The sequence below is a fragment of the Magnolia sinica genome, chromosome 14 (assembly GCF_029962835.1).
Source record: "Magnolia sinica isolate HGM2019 chromosome 14, MsV1, whole genome shotgun sequence".
Lineage (NCBI taxonomy): Eukaryota > Viridiplantae > Streptophyta > Magnoliopsida > Magnoliales > Magnoliaceae > Magnolia > Magnolia sinica.
This window is the reverse complement of record NC_080586.1, coordinates 77,596,635-77,619,504: the sequence shown is the minus strand read 5'-3', so window position 1 is coordinate 77,619,504 and position 22,870 is coordinate 77,596,635. Positions and strand designations below refer to the sequence as shown.

Below are 22,870 nucleotides of genomic sequence, written 5' to 3'. Positions count from 1 at the left end.
GCATGTGTTTTATCCACACCATCCATCCATATGCACCCTTTACAAGTGACATTCGAGTTGCATGTGCATAGAGGGGATTGGCATTGCTTGCGAAGTCTGGTCCGTTGATTACAATTTCATAGTCCACCCAAGGTGGGTTTCACTTAATACAATGCTTTTCCCAGGGATAGAATTTGATATCAAACGTGGGATTGGACAGTCAAAATCCAGACATGCAATCATTGTGCAATAATAGTGTTAATTCCATCTAATACAATTCCATGCCATTTAATCCTGTGTCCCAAAGAGGCAAATGTGAAGCGTGTCTCATTAATGTGTACTTTAAAATCATTTTTGACTTTTGTGGGGTAGGATAGGACTCTCTCTTTAAAACAAAAAAACAAAACTGGTGGGAGCTTTTGGTGATCCAAGGACATGAATTGGGGAGCTTTAGTTTTATGTTCATCAACTTTATGTTAGTGGTTGGAGATCTTTGAATCCTCGAAAACCACATGATTTTTCACTCCGGAATCATCAAAGCATCATGAAGATGAATTCTTCACCCTGACTGTGGGTGAAAAACATCAAACTAACCATCTAATTTATGATTAGTGGTTCAACATATATACTTCTTTTGACCTTTTGAGTTGGCTAGTCCACATACAACTTCACATGCAGCACCCAACAAGCGTGCAGAACATCTAAGGAGTGCATAAGGTGGGCCCTGCTGTGAAGATGACCATACAGAAACATTTCAATACTTGCTAACATTTTGAAACAGACACTTCCTGGCTCCTGCTCCCAAATCTGTTACCTCTTCTCTTCATGCTTTGTGCCACTGTAGTTAGAACTCTTTGTTGGCTTTTCCTATAGAACATTTAGTAAAGGGGTCTTTTTTCTAGGACCAGTAGTTTTTTTTTTTTTTTCTTCGGGTTTTCTCATTAAGCATGCAACCCTTTCATTCTAGGCCTTTTTGGTATTAAATTTCAATTTACATAGTCACTTCTATTTAAAGCACATTTGAACCTTTGTGGATGGGTTATAATGATGTTTGAATGACTTTTGTACTTCTCTAGCATCAGTTGCTTATCATGTTTTGCTTTATCCTTTGGCTTTGAACATGTGTTGCTTCTTCATATCATTTGCATATGATTACTAGTTTCGACTAGTAGGTTAACTGATTCACACCGGTGGTTCCTTATTTGCCATTTTTTTGAGTTTTCAATGAGAGTAGTCAGATCTCCAGATTGATATGTATGTACAATCTTTGCAGATTTAAGTTCTAGTTTCTCTTTTGGGTCCTTACCCTTGCTCGGGTGGTATACTCTCAGGAGTTTCAATTCCCGGTCAAGGGTTCGAGTACCCGTCGGCGGTGAAATTCCACTAGCGTGAGTGTGTGGGCGTGTATGTGCGTGTGTAAATTTTATTTTATTTTTTTTTAATTTTTTTAAATTTTTTAAAGTTCTAGTTTCTCTTCCGGTTTTCCTCCAGAAAACATATTTTAGAACTTTTAAAATAATATACTTTCAGTTGCATGTTGGATGCGGAGAATGCTGGATGCGACTACATTGAAGACATTTACAAATTTTACAGGCTTGTTGAGACTAACAACTGGGTTCATGACTACATGGACTCACAGGTCCACATCAACAAAAAGAAGTGGTCGAATCTCATCGACTGGCTGATTGATGTTCACTGTGGATTTGAATTAATGCCAGAAACACTCTACCTTGCTATCCACATCGTCAATCGATACCTTTTGATAGAAACGGTGCTGCGGACGGAATTACAGTTGTTGGGTGTGACTGCAATGTTCATTGCCCACAAATATAAGGAGGATTGGTTCCTGGTGGAGGATTTCATTTTGATAACAAACAAGGGATACAACAGAGAAAATATTTTAAGTATGGAGAAAAGCATTCTGGACTAGCTGGACTGGAATTTAAGTTTCCCAACACAATATGTATTCCTCGTGTGGTTTCTCAAGGTTGCTGCAGCATTAGATAAAGAGATGGAGAATATGGTTTTCTTCTTTGCAGAATTGGGTTTGATGGAGTATTCCATGATAATGTATTACCCATCAATGGTTGCGGCTTCCGCGATCTATGGGCCCACTGCACGCTGAAAAAGAGTCCTACTTGGAGCAAAAGGCTTGAGCATCACACAGGGTTCTCTGAGAACTCATGGATTGTGGGAAGATGTTGGTGAAGTTCCATTCGTTGGTGGGAGAGGGTAAACTGAAGGTGGTTTACAGGAAGTATTCGTGCCCTCGACGAGGGGCTGTTGCTTTGCATCCTCCTGCAGAAAAGCTCCTCTTAGAGGAATCGAAGGTGGGCCATTGCACTGATCAATATAAAATGCCATAGTGAGCTTGATCCTTTGATTTATTGGTTGAGTAGTTTTATGTAGTGGAGTTGTGTGAAGATTGTTGATGAAAAAACTGTTGAATTAATGCACTTTAAGTGCATACATGTTTGTGATCCAATACAAGTACATCTACTTTATGAGATACATGTGTTTGTTGACATAATGGAATATAAGTATTTATTCCAATACATGGATGATAAGAATGCTAAGGGTTTTGAACATGCATGTATTCATGCTTAGAAATCTGCAAAAAGGTGCATGTCTCTTAGTTGAAAAGGCATATGATTCTTAGTTTCTTGATGTCCCTATTAAGTAGCTTTTATTTATTGAATGCACGTAAAAGTCTATAAATATATGTATGTAATTCATTTTCAAGCATGAAGAAGCAATACAACAATTCTCCTATTCTCTTCAAAGATCTTCTTTCTAAATAGAACGTTATATTAGCCTACAAAGTGGTATCAGAGCAAAGTTTCCAGTTTTCACTAGAGGATAATTTTGATTGTTGGAGAGCATTAAAATGAAGACTTTATTCCAATCCCAAGGGCTATGGGAGATTGTCAAAAATGGTTATCCAACTACAACCGATCTCACATCTCTCTCGACCACACAATAAGAACAATTGAAGGAGAATAAAAAGAAAGATGCGAAGACCCTCTTCTTCATCCAGAAAAGTGTCTTCGGTTCTATCTTCTCTAGAATCATTCCATCTCAAACTGCAAAGCAAGCTTGAGACACTTTACAGCAGGAGTTCAAAGGTGCATTTAAAGTGATTGCCATTAAGTTACAAACTCTATGGAGGGAGTATGAAAATCTGGAAATGAAAGACTCAGAAAAGATGAAAGATTATCTTTCTTGAGTTATTCAAGTGTTAATAACTTGAAAAGGTGATTCAGAAGCTTTTAATAAGCTTTCTTGCAAAATATAATGTTGTCGTTGCTGCAATAGAAGAATCTAAGGACCTTTCAACCTTATCCTTAGTCGAGTTGATGGGCTGTTTAGAATCTTATGAGCAAAGATTGTTGACGCACGCGTGAAGAAAAATCAGTTGAAAGTGCATTTCAAACAAAAACTCAAAAAAAATCAAGGCAATCAGAAAAAAGGCAAAAAATCGATTCAAAGGAAATGGCAAAATCAAAACAAAGGTAAAAATTCAAATGTTATCTGCGATTTTTGCAAAAAAGTCTAGCCATATTGAAAGTGAGCATTGGAATCGAGGCAAACCTCAGTGTTTTAACTGTAAAAAGTTTGGACACGTGAAGAAGGATTGTCGATTCAAAGACAATCAACATGCTACAAATTTCTCTGAAGAAAAAGTTAAAGAAAATATGTGTTTTTTGCGTGTCAGTACTCACTCACTCAAAATGAAGACACATAGTACTTGGATAGTAGATGCAACAATCATATGATAGGTGATGATTAGATATTCACAAATTAATATCGACTCATCCATAAAATCGCAAGTCTATATGGGAAATGGTGTCATTGTAGAAGCCAATGGAAAGGGGACAATTGCTTTTGAAACAATGAAAGGGGTCAAGTATATAAAAGATGTCTTACCTGTTCCTGATTTGAATCAAAATTTCCTAAGTGTTGGACAACTTTTTCAAAATGGGCACTTGATTTATGTTCTTTCAAAATGATTCTTGCATTATCTATGACAAGAATGGCACAAATCAAGGGGTCACTAAGGTGAATATGGAGAAAAAACACAATTTTCTTATTAAATTGTGATATTCGATTGATTGTGCATGAAAAGCCGAGACACTTGATGAATCTTGGCTTTGGCATAAAAAATTGGGCCATTTGAGCTTTCATGGCTTGAAGTTGATGAATTAAAAGAATTTGGTAGATGGTTTACTGTCTATCAAAATTAAAACTAACATTTGCTCAAGTTGTGCGTTGGGAAAGTATTGCCATGCACCTTTCTCAAGAAGCACGTGGAGAGAAAAGACGCCGTTGGAGTTGATCCACATTGAAATTTGTAGAAAAATGCAAATTCCATCACTTAGTGTAATTTTGTATTTTATCATCTCTATTGATGATTATACAAGAAGGATCTGGGTGTACTTCATGAAGCAAAAGTCAGAAGTTCTTTCGATCTTCAAGGGATTCAAATAAAAAATTAAGAGACAAAGTGGTCTCAAAATCAAGATTCTAAGAAGTGATCGAGGCGGTGAGTATGTCTCCAAGGAATTTGAAACATATTGTGAAGAAGCAGGAATTGAGAGGCAACTGATTGTTGCTTACACACCTCATCAAAATGATATTGCAGAATGGAAGAATAGAACGATTGTAAAAATGGCTCATTCTATGTTGAAGGAGAACAACATCCCAAATATTTTTTGGGCTGAAGCTATGTCTACAGTTGTTTACTTGCTTAATAAGAGTCCTACATAAGCGGTGGATTAAAAAATGCCTATTGAAGCATGGTTAGGTCACAAGCCTTCTTTAAAACATCTACAAGATTTTAGTTGCATTTGTTATGTTCATATTCCATCTTAAAAGCGTAAAAAACTTGATGAAAAATTCGAAATTTGTATTTTCAATGGTTATAATACTTTGTCAAAAAGTTATCGAGTATATAACCTTGAGACAAGAAAACTAATAATTAATCGAGATGTTTTGTTCAGTGAGAATACAGGTTGAGATTGGAAAATGAAAAATATATAAGAACAAGAGATTCTTACACCAGAAGATGAGCCCAAAAGCACTCAAGATGTGGGAAGAAGAAACGGAAGTAGAAAATGATGATGAAGACTATGGACCTACAATTCCATTTTCTTTACTAGAAGCTACTCCATCCACATCATCAAGTTTTCCATCAACAACCCCAAGTATTTTATTAGAATAGCCTTTGAGAAAAATGAAGAGTTAGATAGACATGTATGAACATTGCAATTTTTTGGTTGTAGAATTAAAAAGCTTTGAAGGTGCAATTTAAAAAGATAATTGGTTGAAAGTTATGAAAGAATAAATCTACATGATCGAGAAGAACTTCACTTGGGAGTTAATTGATTATCTATGCGACAAAGATGTTATTGGAGTAAAATGGATTTACGAGTCTAAACTCAACCTAGATGGTTCAATTCAAATATATAAGGCATGACTCCTTACAAAAGGTTTTACAGAACAAGCAAGTGTTAATTACAATGAAACATTCGTACTAGTTGCTCAATTGGAGACTATGAGGACTTTTCTCTTGGACAATTGAATCAAGACATGTAATAAATTGGTAAGTTAGACATTGCCACCTTGATTAAGGTTAGCCTCTCTCAAAGACAAGTGCTTTCTCTTCCAACTTGATACTTGCATTGAGGTATTTAGTGGGAAAAGAACCCTCCTTACCAAAAAAGCCTAACAAAGATCTGTGGCCTGCCATGGACATGTGTCTTATCCACGCCGTCCATCCATTTTTTCAGCTAATTTTAGGATATGAGCCCAAAATTGAATCATATTCAAAAGCCCAAGTGGACCACACCATATGAAACAATGGGGATAATGATGTCCACTGTTGAAACCTTCTTACGGCCCATAGTGATGTTTATTTATCATCCAACCTGTTCATAAGGTCACACTGTTTTTATATAATCTGTAGTTCATTTGGAGCAATATATATTCTATCATAAGAGAGAGCTACCATTGTATTGGGAGCTACTTCTTCACGTTTTTTTTTTTTTTTGGGCCTGTAAGCATAGTGGATTAGTATGAATCCGTAGACGTACCGAAAGTTAATCACATAAATCTATGTTGTGATTCACATCTTTTCTCAGTTTTCTTTTGATTTCGATATTGTTGTGTTTGGTCGATAAGGGAACTCTTCTCCCAACATAACTACGTTAGGATCTTGCAGATGTTGTTGAGTTGGGTCCCGATGCTCCATGAAGGTTGCACCTACCCATTACTTTTGATGATCACCTTAGACGAAGAGACAGAGCTTCAACCTGAGGAACAATGCATTTATTGAGTTTTGCGGAGAAAACCACAGTGCATTAATCCTTACTCATTTCTAATGAGTCCACTTGCACTCCAATGATTGATGGTCCTCGTTACCGATCCGTCAAAATCAAGATTAACTAACCCATGGGTCGATGGTTCCCACCAGACTACAGTAACAAATCGTCTTGCGATGCTAATATGGGATTGATTCAATGGTTGGAGGATTATGTTTTGGATGCACTTGTATTCAAGGGTTTATATAGAAGTCAGTAAAGATTCAAGAGTTACACTCTTTCCAAATCATTCAAATTGTGTAATCAGATATTGATTTTTATAAAGTCTAATCCATTGATCGATATAGGTTGAATATGATTTATATGGTATTAGAGATCCATTAATTTATTTTCAAGTCTACCAAAGTAAATTTCATTCCAATTTAAATCAGCTCTTACCTTCTTTAGTTTTTGTAATCCTTGAATATGTTTGTTCCATGTGTTTTGAGTCATTGATATGAACTTTAGGTTGATCAAATCTGGAGGATCTAAGTTTGAATGGTTTAGCAGGTTCTGTAGCTGATAACATTGGAAAATGATCTGATGCTTGGTAGATGAATCAAATGAACATTAGGCTATAAAGTGATTTGGAAGCTTTCAATAGTCTATCTCGCCTAGCATCCATTGGTGTCACAGCTTCCCTTCCGGTTACCAATTTAGGAAGCAGAGATAAGAGGAAGATGGAAGGAGTGGAACCATGTACCTCTGATAGTAGGAAAAGGGTAACAGAGGCTATTGATGAAAGTGGTTTAGATAGTGCATTCTTTGCAAAGGTTCCTTTGACATTAGCTATACCATAATACTAACGGTGTGAGCATTTTCACAGAGGTTGGCCAAAGAAAAATGTGGGTCTATTCAGTAGGTGGGCCACCATACTTAGATGTTACTGCATTAAATTTATTTTGGTTAATTGGGGTGATTTGACTAGTGCACTAACATAATTATTGAATTGTGGGGTGACGCAGCCGCCACAGACATTAATGGTGACCCCACATGGCGGGATTTGATCGGCCTGACCTGCTGCTGTCAGCTTCAACAGGCTGGAAAGTTCAATAGCTTCAAATTTTTTAGAGTTGCAGTTCGCACATCTATGGTCTTTGGTGTGGACCACATGCTTTTGACTAGAAAATCTATTTCACGTCAAAATCATCAAAGATATAATGTAGTGTCAAATATCTACTTGAGTCAGTTGACTGGGTTGAAGGTGACTAAGGGTCCGTTTGGACGCAGCTCCAGCAAAATGGGGTTTTCCTGCTATATTTTATCAGGATTGGTTTTTGATTTTTTTTAGCGGTTCTTTTGTACAGTACGGTGGGGAATTGCCATATCCAAACACGCAAACAAATGCCCTTTTCCGAGGGTGTGCCCAAAAAGGCCTTCAGACTGCTATCATTTACTTGGAAATTCAACACTCTTTAACCACTCAATAAATTATAGATAGTAGTTAAATCTCTACTTTCTATGATTTCTCAAGGACAGAGCCAACGGACGCTGACAAACAGGTCCAGCTCCATCCCATGTTTTAAAATGTCCGACTCCAAAATCCATGCCATCCTAAGGGCCCGTTTGGCCGGGCAGATTGGAAGGGATTGGATGGTATTGGAAGGGATTGGAAGTTAAATCCCTGGATTGGCCGGGCGTGCCAAACAGACTGGGTGACCTGATCCCGGGATATAGCAATCCCATGGATCTTAAGACAATCCACTGACAACACCATCATTACCTTTAAATCCCATCCAATCCACCCTAATCCGTTCAAATTTGCCTGAGATCATGTTTGGTTTGAGGGATTGGAAGGGATGGGAAGGTTTGATCCCAGGATTGGCCGGGCATGCCAAACAGACTCAATATAGCAATCCCATGGATCTTAAGACAATCCACTGACAACACCATCATCACCTTGAAATCCATGCCATCCACCCTAATACCATTCAATCCCTTCCAATCCACCCGGCCAAACGGGCCCTAATTGGATGGCAAGTGAGTGCTTCAGAAGAGGCAATGGATCCTTTATATTACATACAAGGTGAATGTAGGAGCATTGAACATTGGGAAAGGGCCTATCAGAGCAACGGTCTGAATGGCCATACCCATTGGCTCTACTTTCAAAACCCAAGGAAGAAAAATTCCAGTAGCAAATGATGAAATGAATGGATATGATCAAGCGGCTGATATTTGGCCATCACTACAAATCGCAGCCATCCTGGCAGACACTCCACAATCACATCCCCAACAGAAAAAAAGAGTTACCCAAAAAAAAAAACAAAAAAAGAAGCTTTTATGTGTTAATCAGTTCATATTAAAAACATATCCCTCTAAAATAGCAGTAAGAAACCCAAAAAAGAAAAAAACAAAAACATTAAAATTTGCTGTCGGATGGCCAGAATATCATGCTTGATACTCTAGCTCACCTGGGCAACATAAAATCTACCTCTACATCTGTACCTTCCAAAATTCAGTTATAGGGGAAGCAAAAAACATCTAAATACAAAGCGGTGCCGTTCCTCCTCCCGGTAAGGAAATACAAGAAACCTGGACTCTCATTTCTCCTCTCTAGTAGTAAGAAGCCAAAGAAGGGGGTGCCTACAGCTCTTCATGGGAATCATCATCATCACCTCCGTCTGATCCACCACCAGGGGCCCCACCAGACCTCTGATAAACAGCGCTGATGATTGGGTTACAGACAGCCTCCACCTCCTTAAGCTTCTCATCATAGTCTTCCTTCTCTGCGCTCTGGTTGTCATCCAGCCACTCGAGGGTCTCCTTGACAGCAGTTTCAATCTTCTCCTTCTCCTCGGACTCGAGCTTGTCGGCGAGCTTGTCCTTGTCGTTGATCTGGTTCTTCATGTTGTAGACGTACGTCTCCAAGCTGTTCCGGGCATCAATCTTCTCCTTCACCTTCTTGTCCTCTTCAGCAAACTCCTCAGCCTCACGGACCATGCGGTCAATCTCCTCCTGGCTCAACCGGCCCTTGTCGTTGGTGATGGTGATCTTCTCCGACTTGCCCGTGCCTTTGTCTTCGGCCTTCACATTTAGGATGCCGTTGGCGTCAACCTCAAACGTCACTTCAATCTGAGGTGTTCCCCTGTCAGACATCACAGATACGTCATATTCTGTCCGTCCATAAATACAAGTGATTCATATTCTCAAGTCCCCTAAATGTGGTGCCAGGTTTTGACAGGACCTGCATCATATGATGCTCAACAGAATGGAACTACTTCGTTTCCGGCCCAGTAACTATACAGGTAAACCATCCAGACCATTAACCTGTACACCCGATAATAGATGGTCCATGCCCCAAAAAATGCCATCAGGCAATTTGAACCATAACATATGTACTGTTCATCTGTTAAACATGAAATACAAGCCCGTTAAATACATGAGATTTTTGAGGCATGATCCATTCAGGCTCACAGGAAAGTGGACCCACCTGGACAGTTTTCTAGCCAATGGTTATTTCAGTGAGGGTCAGTGGACAATGTGTAATTATGTATAAGAAGATACCTTGGAGCTGGAGGTATCCCAGAGAGATCAAATTTCCCGAGATTCCTGCAGTCCTTAGTGAGACTCCGCTCACCCTCAAAAACCTGCAACAAACATCGAATTCCACTTCGACATGAGATTACTTAGACAATGCTTGGATGAGCTAGTGGATCAAACTGCAAACATTCAGTTACGACATGAGGATAAGAGAAAAGTCAAATCACACTATTTCTTCGAGCCCCACTTGAAAGGGAAATGATTGCAATTTGGAGCACATCCCTTCAATATGAATGCGAAGGAAATTATAATTCAGTTGTTCCAACGTTAATATTGGAAAACTGCAGATCAATTCAATATTTGATGCAAACACAATGTTAGATGTGCTGAAATTACATAATTAAGAGTTGATTTCTAAGCTACCGTCTAATAATGACTGCCCAACGGATTTCATTTGTATCCAAAAGACCGATTTGGAGTCCCAACACGTCGAAAAGCTAGAAATACTATGACCATTACCTGGATGGAGACAGTTGTCTGCTGATCCTGGTAAGTAGTGAATACTTGTGATTTCTTAGTGGGGATGACAGTGTTCCTTGGAATCAACTTCGTCATCACTCCACCAACCGTCTCAATACCAAGAGTGAGAGGGGCAACGTCCAAGAGAAGAATATCTGCATCCAAAATAATCAATTAGATCACACATAGTAAGTTGATAGCAAGTTGATGAAATTCAAGACCCCTCGAATAGAAAATGACCGCAAAAGACCATCAAAGGGTTTTGATCGACTGGGACAACAACCTTGGATTGATATCAAGAAGCAATAAATGAAGAGCTAAAACACAAACGCAAAGACACGTGCACGCTTTTACAAGGTTCATCACAATGTGAGACAGCATCCACAGAGAAGACAATTGAGAGTTTCTCACCATTTGAAGTACATGAGTAAATAGAAAATAACCCATTAAAGATGTTTAATCTTCTCTTAGGATGTTTTTGGTTGCACCATTTATCATGATATTTCATAATATTTTGGTGCTACCAAACGTGCCCTTAACCTAATCCCAATTGAAGAGGGAAACTTATGATATTTTCTATAGTGAGAAATACGAGGTCACAGCAATAAGGGTTGAATGGACAGTCGGTGCAAGGATAAGCAAAAACTGAGTACAGCAAACCGAGAAACAGCAATGAACAGTAGTGATAGAGTCATAACTCATTACCAGATCTCTGATGGTGATGACTCATCCATCAGTCACCTGACATACATTTACCTTAATCAGGACTGTCCATATTGTGCAGCCCATGGTGGATGGAGAATAGCTCACATATCAAACTGATCAAACAATCCTAAAAATCAGGACTGTTTACATGGTCAGCAAGCTTCTTATTACTTGGCTGATTCAAATATCAAAAACATAAGGGCAACATCTAAGTTTTGAGCGTAAGAACTTTCAAAATATTACCTTTTGTTTCTTCGCCACCTTCCCCGCTCAAGATGCTTCCTTGTACTGCTGCACCATAAGCGACGGCCTCATCTGGGTTCACTCCCTTGTTTGGTTCCTTCCCATCAAAGTAATCCTTAAGAAGTTGTTGAACCTTTGGAATCCTAGTGCTTCCACCCACAAGAACAATCTCATCAATCTGGTTCTTCTGCAATCCAGCATCATCCATAGCCTTCTTCACAGGCCCCATAGTCTTCCTGAACAGATCGTTATTCAGTTCTTCAAACCGGGCACGGGTCAGAGGTTCGGAGAAATCCAAGCCATCGTATAGAGACTCAATTTCCACACGGACTTGGTGCTGATTGCTCAATGCTCTCTTGGCACGCTCACACTCCCTCCTCAACTTCCCAAGTGCCCTGTTGTCTTTGCTGATGTCCTTTCCGTGTTTCTTCTTGATCAGCTTGATGAAGTACTCCATGATCCTCTGGTCGAAGTCCTCACCTGCAGGAGAGGAGACGTTTTTGCGTTATAGTCAGAAATCTTAAACAAGCTAATTAGCTCTCTTGCATTATTGCATCTTTTTGGAATTTTCATGCAAAACTAAAAGTTGAATTAGAACTTTAGCTCAAAAGTTTAGGTACTGCCATTATCTCTAAGTTCAAATTCTTTTTTTTGGAAGATAACTGAAGATTCATTGAAGAAAAAAGAGAAACAGAAAAGCGAGGGAGCTGGTCCGCTGAGATAGCGAAACAGCTACACTCGAATGAAAAGCCAAAAAAAAAACTACCCTAAAACTATATTCGGAGGCTGCCCACACAACAAACTGCCACCTGACGACCCCAAAAAAAGAAGATTGCATCCCCTCAGGGAGTCAACGTTGGTAACCCATTCTGACATTATCTGTAAGTTCAATTAGAACTTTTAACTTACCCTAAGTTTAGATAATGCCATTATCTGTAAGGATTTCAAGTACCACATCAAGTTTTCAACAAGTTTAGATAATGCCATTATCTGTAAGGATTTCAAGTACCACATCAAGTTTTCAAACACAGCTATAAGTAGGAAAGAACACTAGGAAGTCAGTGGTAAATATTAAGGATCATACCTCCCAAATGGGTGTCTCCATTTGTGGCCAGAACTTCAAAAACACCGTTATCAATAGTCAAGATACTGACATCGAACGTCCCACCCCCAAGGTCAAACACAAGGATGTTTTTCTCCCCTCCCTTCTTATCCAAACCATAGGCAATGGCTGCAGCTGTCGGTTCGTTGATTATCCTTGCTACATTCAATCCAGCAATTACACCAGCATCCTTGGTAGCCTGTCTTTGAGCGTCGTTGAAATATGCTGCAGAGTACAAAGACGATCACATGAGTAATCACAGAGGAAATTTGCATAAACACATAACAACAACTGAAGAGCTTTCTTTACCAGGGACTGTAACAACAGCATCCTTAATCTTCTTTCCAAGGAATGCTTCAGCTGTATCTTTCATTTTGGTTAGAATCATAGCACTGATCTCCTCAGGGCTGAAAACCTTGGTCTCGCCATCCTTAATCTGGACTTGTATGTATGGCTTTCCATCTTTGTTTACAATCTTGTATGGAACAAGTTTCATATCCTTTTGCACCTCTTTGTCATCAAACCTGCCAAGCAAACGCATTGATGCTTTAATAAGGCACATTTCTTCCTACATCGCAAAGAAAAGGGAGAGAAGTTCAGGGTGGTAACAATGTAATGGACTGAAATCTTACTTTCTTCCAATCAGTCTTTTGACATCAAAGATGGTTCTTTCAGGATTGACAGCCGCCTGATTCTTTGCGGCCTCTCCAATCAGTCTCTCATTATCCGTGAATCCCACCCAGGATGGGGTAATGCGGTTTCCTTGGTCATTGGCTATGATTTCCACATGACCATTCTTGTAAACACCAACACACGAATAGGTTGTGCCAAGATCTATCCCAATAACTGTTCCCAACTTGGTCGCTTCCTCTTTCGCAGTGGCGAATGCAAATAGAGATCCTGAGACAAAATTTACAGAAGGTCAATCCATTTTATCCAGACGAATCGCCAGAACTCCAAGATGAGCCAAGCAGGTAAGATTAATACGACCATGATTTGCTAACATACAATCAAAACAAAACACTCACATGTACATGCAATTACATTATATAAGATTGAAACATATTTTTGTTTGGAAAAAAAAAACATTAAAACTAAACTAGTTTATAAACCTAACAGCAGTTGTCCAAAAAGCATGTCCAAGACAATGATGCAGTATTAGTGATGCCTGGTCAAGCATGCATTCACCACCATTAAGTAAACGGCTTCAACCAAATACTAGTAAGCTCAGTGAGATTGTTGACCAATATGAACCAACTGATGGAGATTGTTGATCAATCTGAACCAACCAACTGATTGACCACAGTATGGCTGGGGTACCCGAAAAAGAAATATAACAATTGGGAATTTCTAACCATGTGTTCTTTGAACGTCTTAGTTTCTACAGACCATGTGCCAAAAACTTCTGGCCCATCAAAAAATTAGCAGTAAATTGGATATGTGAACATCAAATCGAAAATTGGACTCTAGGGCCAACACATCCAAAAGGACTGCACTATTACTGGTTCGACTAACCTGTGGGGGCCACAGATCCAACCGGTCCATTCGCTAACCATGGCGCACACCAGTCCCCTTCGATGACACTCTTTTGTACTATCAGTCCTAATGACCAGATCAGCCTGATTTTCAAGGCAAGTAATCTTCATAATGTGAGTATGTAAACCCAACTTTTGAACAGGCCATTGTCTGACAAGTCATACCTTGGTAAGAAGGACAGGGCAGTATGTAAAAGTTCACATACAGCAGTTGTTCATGAACATGTCTCTTTAGAATTGTAAGTGCTGATGTGCATCAGCTCCACCCAGTAAGTCAACCAACAGTTTAGATTTACATCAATTCTCTGGCCCACCAGAAGAATAGATGGGTCTGATCGTTTTAGCAAGGGTTTGGTCATGTGATGGCCCACCTAATGGATTTTTCGAATCATGAACGCGTTGACGGTAAAAGAGATGAGAGCTATTATCCCAACAGAAATCATCCCTTTAATTCAAGGGCGTCATCCGAACATTCCCTAAAGAGGAATGCAATTCAAACTCACACAACAATAACAGCCGTTATAGTTCAACCGAACGCAAGACTTCGAAGCTGTTGCCGTTATAACGCGAACTCGAAGCCGCTTTCACAAAATTAGAGCAAAAAACCAGGAAAAAACAACCAGATCTACAATCAGCAATCAAAACCCTAACTTTCGACCAGATCAGGGCTACGATAGCAGAAGAAAACGAGAATCGAACCAGATCTACTTCATTTCGCAGAGAATTTAAATAATAATTATTATTATTAAAAAAAAAAAAAAAACAGCAGAAGCGCCGATCAAAAACCAGGAAAACGGAACGAATAAGAGAAAAACCGCATCAGAAAGTACCTGATAATAAAATCCCTAGCAAGATCAATGAACAACGATCACTCCACGATCGATCCATGGAATTAGGGTTTCTCGTTCTCTCTAGATCAGTTCAAAGGTTTTGTAACTCTTTTCTTATATTTTCTGTGAGGGAGAGAGAGAAAGCTCTGGCAATAATTTATAGAGCGTTTCCGGTCCGATTTCGACGCAGAAGAAACTAGAAAGATGGAGAGAGATGGAGTGAGAGGAAGGAGGAAAGACATGTCATTGAGATGACGTGGACCAATAGAATTTAAACATGACAGGCGTTTTAGCCAATAGGAAGCGGTTTTGCGCTGGTCCGATCTGGGTCGTTCACGTGTCTATAAGGTCTCAAACGGCAGAGGAAGAGGCGTATGTTAGTTTATCACTACATCCAAACGTAAAACTACGGGAATCCACACCGTCCAAACTACAGAACGAATTACGGATGGACTATTGACCTAAAAATAAATTGATAGGAACTTGAAATTATCTGGTTTTCCATTGGAATATAGATTACTCACTGTTTACTTCTAACCATCCATATGACGGCCATCAGTTGCATGGTTAGGATTTCTTTTTCAGTGAGGTTTTGTATAGATGATCTATCCACAATATATCTCGCGATTTGGACGGTCCGGATGTCCGTACATCTGTGTCCCATGTGAGATCGTATGGCTACGAGTAGGAGATGAGCCCAGCCCGATACGCGCTTCAGCCCCTTGTTGTCGGGCACCAAATGGCACCCGGCGGGGAAACGGATTGGCTACTCCCCCTGCCACAGCCCCGTGGCAGGTGGTCGGTGCTCTGTGGGCCCCACCATTATGTATGTATTTCATCCATTCCGTTCATCAAATTTTAAATATCATTTTAGTGATTTATCCCAAAAATTATAGGGATACAAATATCAGGTGGACCACACCACAGGAAAACAATAGTGATTGGATATCCGCCATTTAAATCCTCCTAAGGCCCACTGTACTTTTTATTTGACATCCAATCTGTTGATTAGATCATACAGACCCAGATGAAGGAAAAAAAACAAATATCAGCTTGATCCAAAACTTTTATGGCCCCCAAAAAGTTTTTAATGGTCGACGTTCAACACTGTTTCCTGTAATGTGATCCATTGGACGTTGCTATATATGTAATTTTTGGTCTCATAACATAAAATGATTTATTAAAATAGATGGACGGCATGGATGAAACAAACGTCATGTAGGGCCATGGAGCACCGACCACCAGCCATTGGCCGGTCTCAGGGGCAATAACCAATGCATTTTCCCTGGCGGGACGGCAGGCGCAGGCGCAGGGGACGCGGATTTCCGGCGAAAGCCTTTCGCAGGAAGTTCCTGCACTGGAAACTTGGGTGGGGCCCAACGTGATGTTTTTTAAAAAATCACCCCGGCCAACTATTTTAAAAGATATTTTTAGTATGATAGGCCAAAAATGAACCGTATCCAATACTCAAGTAGGCCTAAAATGTGAGTATTGAATGTATATAGTTGAAATATCCGTGGGGCCATAGAAGTGTTTAATCAGACTAATATTTGTGTTTTCAGTTCGTCCCAGTCGGAACGGCGTTATTAATGGTATGGATGTTATGTAAACATCGCTTTCTATACCAGAGAGTTTTCAACTGTAGGAATTTTCCTACCTACCTTTTACCCTAGCGCGGCCCACTTGAATCTTGGATCCTTCTCAATTTTAGCCTCAGGTCCTAAAATGATCTCAGAAAACGGATGTACGGAGTGAATTTCTCGAAAACATCACGTTGGGCCCCAGCGAGGTTTCCAGTGCAGGAAATTCCTAAGAAAGGCTTTCACAGGAAATCCGCGTCCCAGTCCCAGGGCGCAATCCGCGGACGCGGCGTCGATGGATCTTTGAGGGTGGGGCACACATACATGTATGTTTCTTAAATCTACGCCGTACATCCACTTTTATAGCTTATTTTATGGCATGATCCAGACCATTAAAGGCCTGTTTGGCGCAGGGAATTAGAGTGTACTAGATGTTATGAAATTTGAAAAAAAAAAAAATTAGTATATGTCGCGTTGGATTGTATGATAACAACCTGGTTTTTATTAAATTATACCCACGTTTGGACTATAAGAAGATCATGTGATAGGTGATACACGACGTATAGTGTTTGGAAGGACTGTAGCAAGGAATTATCGTTCTATCCAACACTGTCAGTAAGTTGTGGGCCCTACTATGATGTATGTGTTATATCAACCCTGTCTATCCACTTTGTGGGAGCATTTTAGGGCTTGGGCCCAAAATGAGGCAGATACCAAGCTCAAGTGGACCACACCATAGAAAGCAGTGGAGATTGAATGCCTACCATTGAAAACTTCTAGAGGGCCATAGAAGTTTTGGATACAATTGATATTTGTGATATCTGTGTGACTTTATGAACAGGTTGGATGGCAAATAAACATCATGGCGGGCCCTAGGAAGGCTTCAATGACGAGCATTATTGTCACCACTTCTATATATGGTGTGGTCCACTTGAGTTTTGTATTTGCCTCATTTTTGTACCCATGCCATAAAATAATGTTGAAAAAATGGATGGACAGTGTGGATATAACACATACATCATGGTGGGGCCCACAGAACCTAGTGATGTGAGTTAGGTTGGTGGTGTGCACCCCACCACTGGATTTAGCTGGATACGAAGAGGAACTGTTGAAATCCCTCTTAGTACCGGCACATTTTCCAATGAAAAATTAAAGCAAGTGGTAGAGAAAGCTAAACACACACCTGACTTCAAAATATGGTATTTGAAATACAATGCCATTTAATATTGCCTAATCCCCTGTGCCAAACAGGCCCTAAGTAGATCCAAGGTGCAACCTAATGCAATATATGTGCCCAACGCAAAGAGTCCTGTCATCGGTAGGGCAAACACTAGAGAGTTGGGTTGTCCTCATCTCATCATGTATAGCTGCAAACAGTCTTGTCATCAGTAGGGCAAACACTAGAGAGTTGAACTGTCCTCATCTAATCATGCATAGCCAATGGCATTGTTGGACAGATTACGTTGAGTGAGGAGCATCACTCACATGTGGCCTGGACGTGAATCAAACAAGCACGAAGAAAGAAAATTCAAATGTGCACAGATAACATAGCAATTTGTGTGAAAAAATCCTTACGGAAAAAGCCATTGCATAAAGCGACAAACAATCTAATATGAAAACGAAATTACAAGAGATAAATAACTTACAAATCCAAAACCCTTGTTTCTATGAGTGAATTTCCCCTCTCTCAAAACCCTAGCTCTCTCTAAAACAACTGTGTGTTAACCTTAATCCCGCAATAACCTAGTTTATATAATACAATTTTGGAATTAAAAACAAAACTGCACACTTACGCAGAAGTTGCGCGCACCGTTCATCAAACCTTCGATTGATCGACTTCGATCAACGCCACATGTTCGATACGATTGAACAAGCTCAAAAGCATCCAAAGAGCTAACTTGATATTTCGAATTTATCTCGATCAATTGAACCTGTCTAAAACTGTCCAAAGACCAAATTAGCAAAGTTGAAATTTTTTCGATCCAATCGAAGCTGGTATCGATTGATCACAATTTCTTATTTTAACATATATTGAAAGCACCAATTTCACAAGACTACACTTACATACACCAAGACTAACATGAGTTCATCTCCAGCACAATCAGAGATACAAACACTTTATAGATGATGGGCCATGGATTAGGCTAATTATTGTATTTTATACCATGTAACAGGATAGTTCATTATGGTTTTATCTTTTAATTGAGGATTTTTCTCAATGACTGCCTATACGAAAAGCTTGTAAGATATTTTGTTCCCAAATGTCAATGAAAGAAACTTAACACGGCATACTTTTGGGTGCATATTGTGCTATCATGCACATATCCTTACAATTAGAGTTATAATCACCTCAATAAGAGCTAATTGTTTTATGCTTCACAAAAGACCTATAGACATTGGTTATCTTATGTCTTGCTGATTACACAATTATCTGACATATAAGAATATGACGCCTTTTTGGGAGGGATGCGCAGAAGCAACCCTGATTTAGAATTAAATAATAAGAGATCAAACAAACCAAGCATATAGAGAACACATGGTTTTATGTGAAAAAACCCTCGCAGAAAAAACACGACACAAAGTGACATTAAATCCACTATGATAAACAATGTTACAAGAGATGGAAAAGCTATTGATCCAAGAATATACTCCGAATACCACAAAATCTTAGCTTCAAACTCTCTTTGCCCACCAAAAGCCCTAAATATGTTTTTAATTTCCTAATCTTCAATTACAAACCCTTAAAGAGGATTAAAAATTAATTAGGAAACAAAACCCGCAATTTCATAAAACTACGCAAGTAGGTTGATCGGAGCTTCGATCATATAGAGTGTCATTGACGATCTATCGATGGGATCAAAGCCACATTCAATTAAATTGATTTGGACCAAAAAACTGTCTAATGAGCAAAAGTTACAAAAAAAAAAAAATTTCTTTTCTCAATGGGATCGAGTGAGCTATTGATGAGATCGACAGTTGCTCGATGGGATCGAGGAGCCTGTTAATGTCATCGATAGACCCAATTATATTAAAATTCAAGACATTTGATAACAATCTCTACCATGTCTTCGATTATCATGAACCGTAGCTCAAAGATCCGTCTCTAATTGCCTCAATTGTAGCTCCATCATCATCAATTCTAGTGCACACTCCGCCTTTATCAAGCCTTTGTCAAGCCCAAAGAAGTTGCATAAAACTTAAACTCTTTGTATGAACCATCTTCATAAGCATGTCCACTAGATTCACGCTTGTGTGGATCTTTCGAGAGTCACTTGGCCTTCATCAAGCACTTGTCGGATAAAATGATGATGGACATCAATATGTTTAGTACAAGAATGGTAAACCGAGTTCTTCGTCAAATTGATCGCACTTTCATGGTCACAATTTACTAACACAACTTCCTACTGAAGCCAAGCGATTTTTCATCCCTCTCAACTAAACACTTTTTTTGAATGCTTTCGCTACTACCATATACTTTACTTCAGTTATGAAATAAGCCACTATAAACTGAAGCTTTGATATCTAATTGATCACTCCACCCTCTAGCATAAACATGTAACACCCTGAAAATCGGGGGTCGTGCATACGCTCGACTCCCGGGTTCCCGGGGTTACTTATATCCAGTTTTTATTAATATGCGATTAATCCAGTCTAAATGCGCATTCTGGAACTTCCTGAAACATGAAACACAAATGCACCTGCCGACTGAAATGAAAGAGAACTAGCATACATATATATATATACACACACATATACATGACCAAGAAAAATATAAAGAGTCACACATGGTGTCACCCAACAAAATCACAAAGAATAATATGTCAAAAGGAATAAAGCTGAGCCCTCTGCGCAGCGATCCAACGACCCATCTACTGATCCGACGGGGCCCTGCTCATCAACTGGAAGTAAGGGAACTCGTCCTCCTCCTCGAGGTTCGCATCGCCAGGCTCCATGAAGTTTGTATCACCTGTATCTATGAATGGGTCTGGTTGGTGTTTTAAAACACCGTCCCAGAGTGGGAGTGAACGATCAACTCAGTGGGTACTATTAGCCTTAAGTTGCAACAAGCATCAATTATAATAAGAATTCAATGAAAAGCAATCAATCATAAACACTTATCTAGTCTTGTTAATGTGCATGCATGCAGGATGATATGATATATGCCCTCACACAACGCTCCCTCGTGCGACAACATCTAACGATCGCTAATGCTAACACTCCCTCAATGCGACCTCGACTGCCGAGTCGCCAACCTAGCTAATGTCATGCAATGATAATGTTAACCGGGTTCTTAGTTAAGTCCATTCATCCAGCAAATTTGCGAATCTGATACACCCCACGTATCAAATGCCCCGAACTAGTTGCAAGGCCAAGATCCCCTAATGTGTGAGGCCGAGACCCCGCGATCCTTGACCCCGTCGGGTTTCCCCCATCCCCGACTTCAAGCACATGGGGGTGTTGAATGTGGGGTCGCTCGCGGTCACTACGGGGAGGACCCTAGCGTAGGCTGACAGCTCGGACACAGTGTCCCATTCCACCATGCCCGGCTCATGAGACTGTGGATCAATATTCCATCCGGTATCGATTGGGCTACAACGGTGGTAGGGTGTTTTAGTTTCCATACATATGTGAGCAAACATGGTTAACAAACTAGGTGGGTCAGCCAGTGGACTAAACCGCACAAGCCCAGGCAAGTATGTGGCGGAACGACATCGGGTACAAGCGACCCATGTAGTCTAACTACTACCGCCCACCCGTACTCGCCCAAACCCATGGGTTTAGCCTCAAGATGGTCCTACCAACGGAACCACCTTCGCTCTCCTCATATTCCTGACCAACCCAAGGGTAGGAATAGTGACTCATATCATGCCAACTACTAATGTAACATCAAACATATTCATCATCATGTTCTCATGTTACTCAACATACAATCCAAACTTCTCTAGCAAGTAAACTATTAATATCATGAATAAAGTGTAGGTGTGTGGTGTGGGTTGGTGAGGAAGTTAAGCACTTCCTACACCTCAAGGAATCAATTACACAAGAGCAATAAATCAACATACTAAGAAGCAACACATATAAGAGAAATCAACCAAACATGAGCATGTAATCATCCATACACTAATCATGAGAGAGGCAAGATTAACATCAAAGAGGAATAAACATGTCATTCATACAATTCCAACAATATGTCATCCCTGCATTCCTCTAGATTCTTCCATACAACATACCAAGCAAACAAATCATTAAACTCCAACTATAATTGATGTTAGGCCACCTAAGGATAATAGTCCGCACCTTAAGAGGAGATTTCCATTCTTTGAGATCTTAGGGTTTGGAGATTTGGGTAAAACCACCATTTCCTAAATCAAAATCAAGAAGACAACATTAATGCCTATAAATCTACACTAAGTTGCTCTATTGAAGGGAAATATACCATTCTTACCTCCTCTTCTTGGCATGGGTGGGTTTGGTGGAGGTTTCCTTGGAGAATGGGTAGAGAGTTTGCAAGTTTGAGCTTCCTTGGGCCCCACCTCCTACCACCTACTCTTTTCCTTTCTTCTTCCTCTCTCTTTCTCCTCCTTTCTCCTCTTCCTCTTCTCCCTTTCTCTCTTTTCTCTCTTCTCTCTTTCCTTTCTCTAGGGTAAATTCGTATGGGGAGAGGGGTGCCCCAAATGAGGCCTTTATATAGTCTCAGGTTTGGTGTAATTGGCACTAAGGGATGGGTTTTCACTATACTAGACCTATGAGAGGGTCTTTCTAGCCTCTAGGGCCCACTATGGGGTGTACAAGTCAATATACACCATAGGATAGCTAGCCATAATGATGATCTACGTATGAATATGATCGGCCCGCCATTTGGATGCGCCGATCGACAGATATGATAAGAAGTTTGTTCAACGGTCACCGATAGTCGATCAGGGCCGCGGCTATATGGATATGAGAAGGGAAATATCCTTACTCCATGGGTAAATTTTGGTCGCAAACCGACGGTCCGAAATCCTCAACTTTGCATAAGAATGGACGACTCAATTCACTTAAGTTCCAACTCCTTCCTTTAGGGTATTTGCACTTCTCATGCACTCGTCCTTTGGCTCAAGTTGACCGGTTCTGAGTAGTACCTAGGTTCGATTCCCGCGATGGACGTCAAGCCCAATGAGACGGACATTATTCTATAGTTTTGGAACTAGTGGTCCACCAACGAGCGGTCTAGAGCTTGTTTAGATAGCTAAGGCAGTTTTGGTGGTCCTCTGGCCATGAAACTTATAGGATAGGTGCTTCATGGCCCGATGAAGGGCCATGCAAAATTTAGGGATGATCGGATATGGAGTTTGGTCGCACGGGTCTGATTTATGATCAACGGTCACCGTGCCACGATCAGAACCCAAATTTTGTGGGCGGGTGTAGAAAAATACATTAGACCCTCATCGTAAATTATGAAGAAATCTGATGGCCGAAATGTCTTACATTTCAGTTTTTATTTACACGTGCTAGATTCTAATTTTGGCATTGATGGGGCGCATCTGGCAAGTGCCAG

The 22,870-nt window shown here is 40.0% G+C and overlaps 1 protein-coding gene and 1 pseudogene across 1 annotated transcript; one reads left to right on the top strand and one right to left on the bottom strand.

Annotated features, from left to right (window-relative positions):
* The first annotated feature begins 1,513 nt into the window (after nucleotides 1-1,513).
* On the top strand, nucleotides 1,514-2,345 carry LOC131225033 (G2/mitotic-specific cyclin S13-7-like; annotated as a pseudogene).
* A 6,333-nt stretch (nucleotides 2,346-8,678) lies between these two features.
* LOC131226304 (luminal-binding protein 5) lies at nucleotides 8,679-14,949 on the bottom strand. Its single transcript, XM_058222110.1, has 8 exons — nucleotides 14,753-14,949; nucleotides 13,020-13,287; nucleotides 12,697-12,911; nucleotides 12,370-12,612; nucleotides 11,286-11,765; nucleotides 10,338-10,492; nucleotides 9,843-9,925; nucleotides 8,679-9,423 (listed from the first exon to the last, which is right to left on the bottom strand). Exons 1-8 carry the CDS (start codon nucleotides 14,808-14,810, stop codon nucleotides 8,922-8,924), a joined length of 2,004 nt encoding a protein of 667 aa, XP_058078093.1. The 5' UTR covers nucleotides 14,811-14,949; the 3' UTR covers nucleotides 8,679-8,921.
* Between the last annotated feature and the right edge of the window lie 7,921 nt (nucleotides 14,950-22,870).

What these genes read in the sequence shown, in the direction of transcription:
- LOC131226304 (XM_058222110.1), bottom strand. Translation starts at nt 14,810, where the DNA reads ATGGATCGATCGTGGAGTGATCGTTGTTCATTGATCTTGCTAGGGATT. An exon ending in AGGTGGCGAAGAAACAAAAG is followed by an intron (nt 10,493 to 11,285) that starts GTAATATTTTGA and finishes TTTTGGATGCAG; the next exon opens with ATATTCTTCTCTTGGACGTT. An exon ending in AGACAACTGTCTCCATCCAG is followed by an intron (nt 9,926 to 10,337) that starts GTAATGGTCATA and finishes TGTTTGTTGCAG; the next exon opens with GTTTTTGAGGGTGAGCGGAG.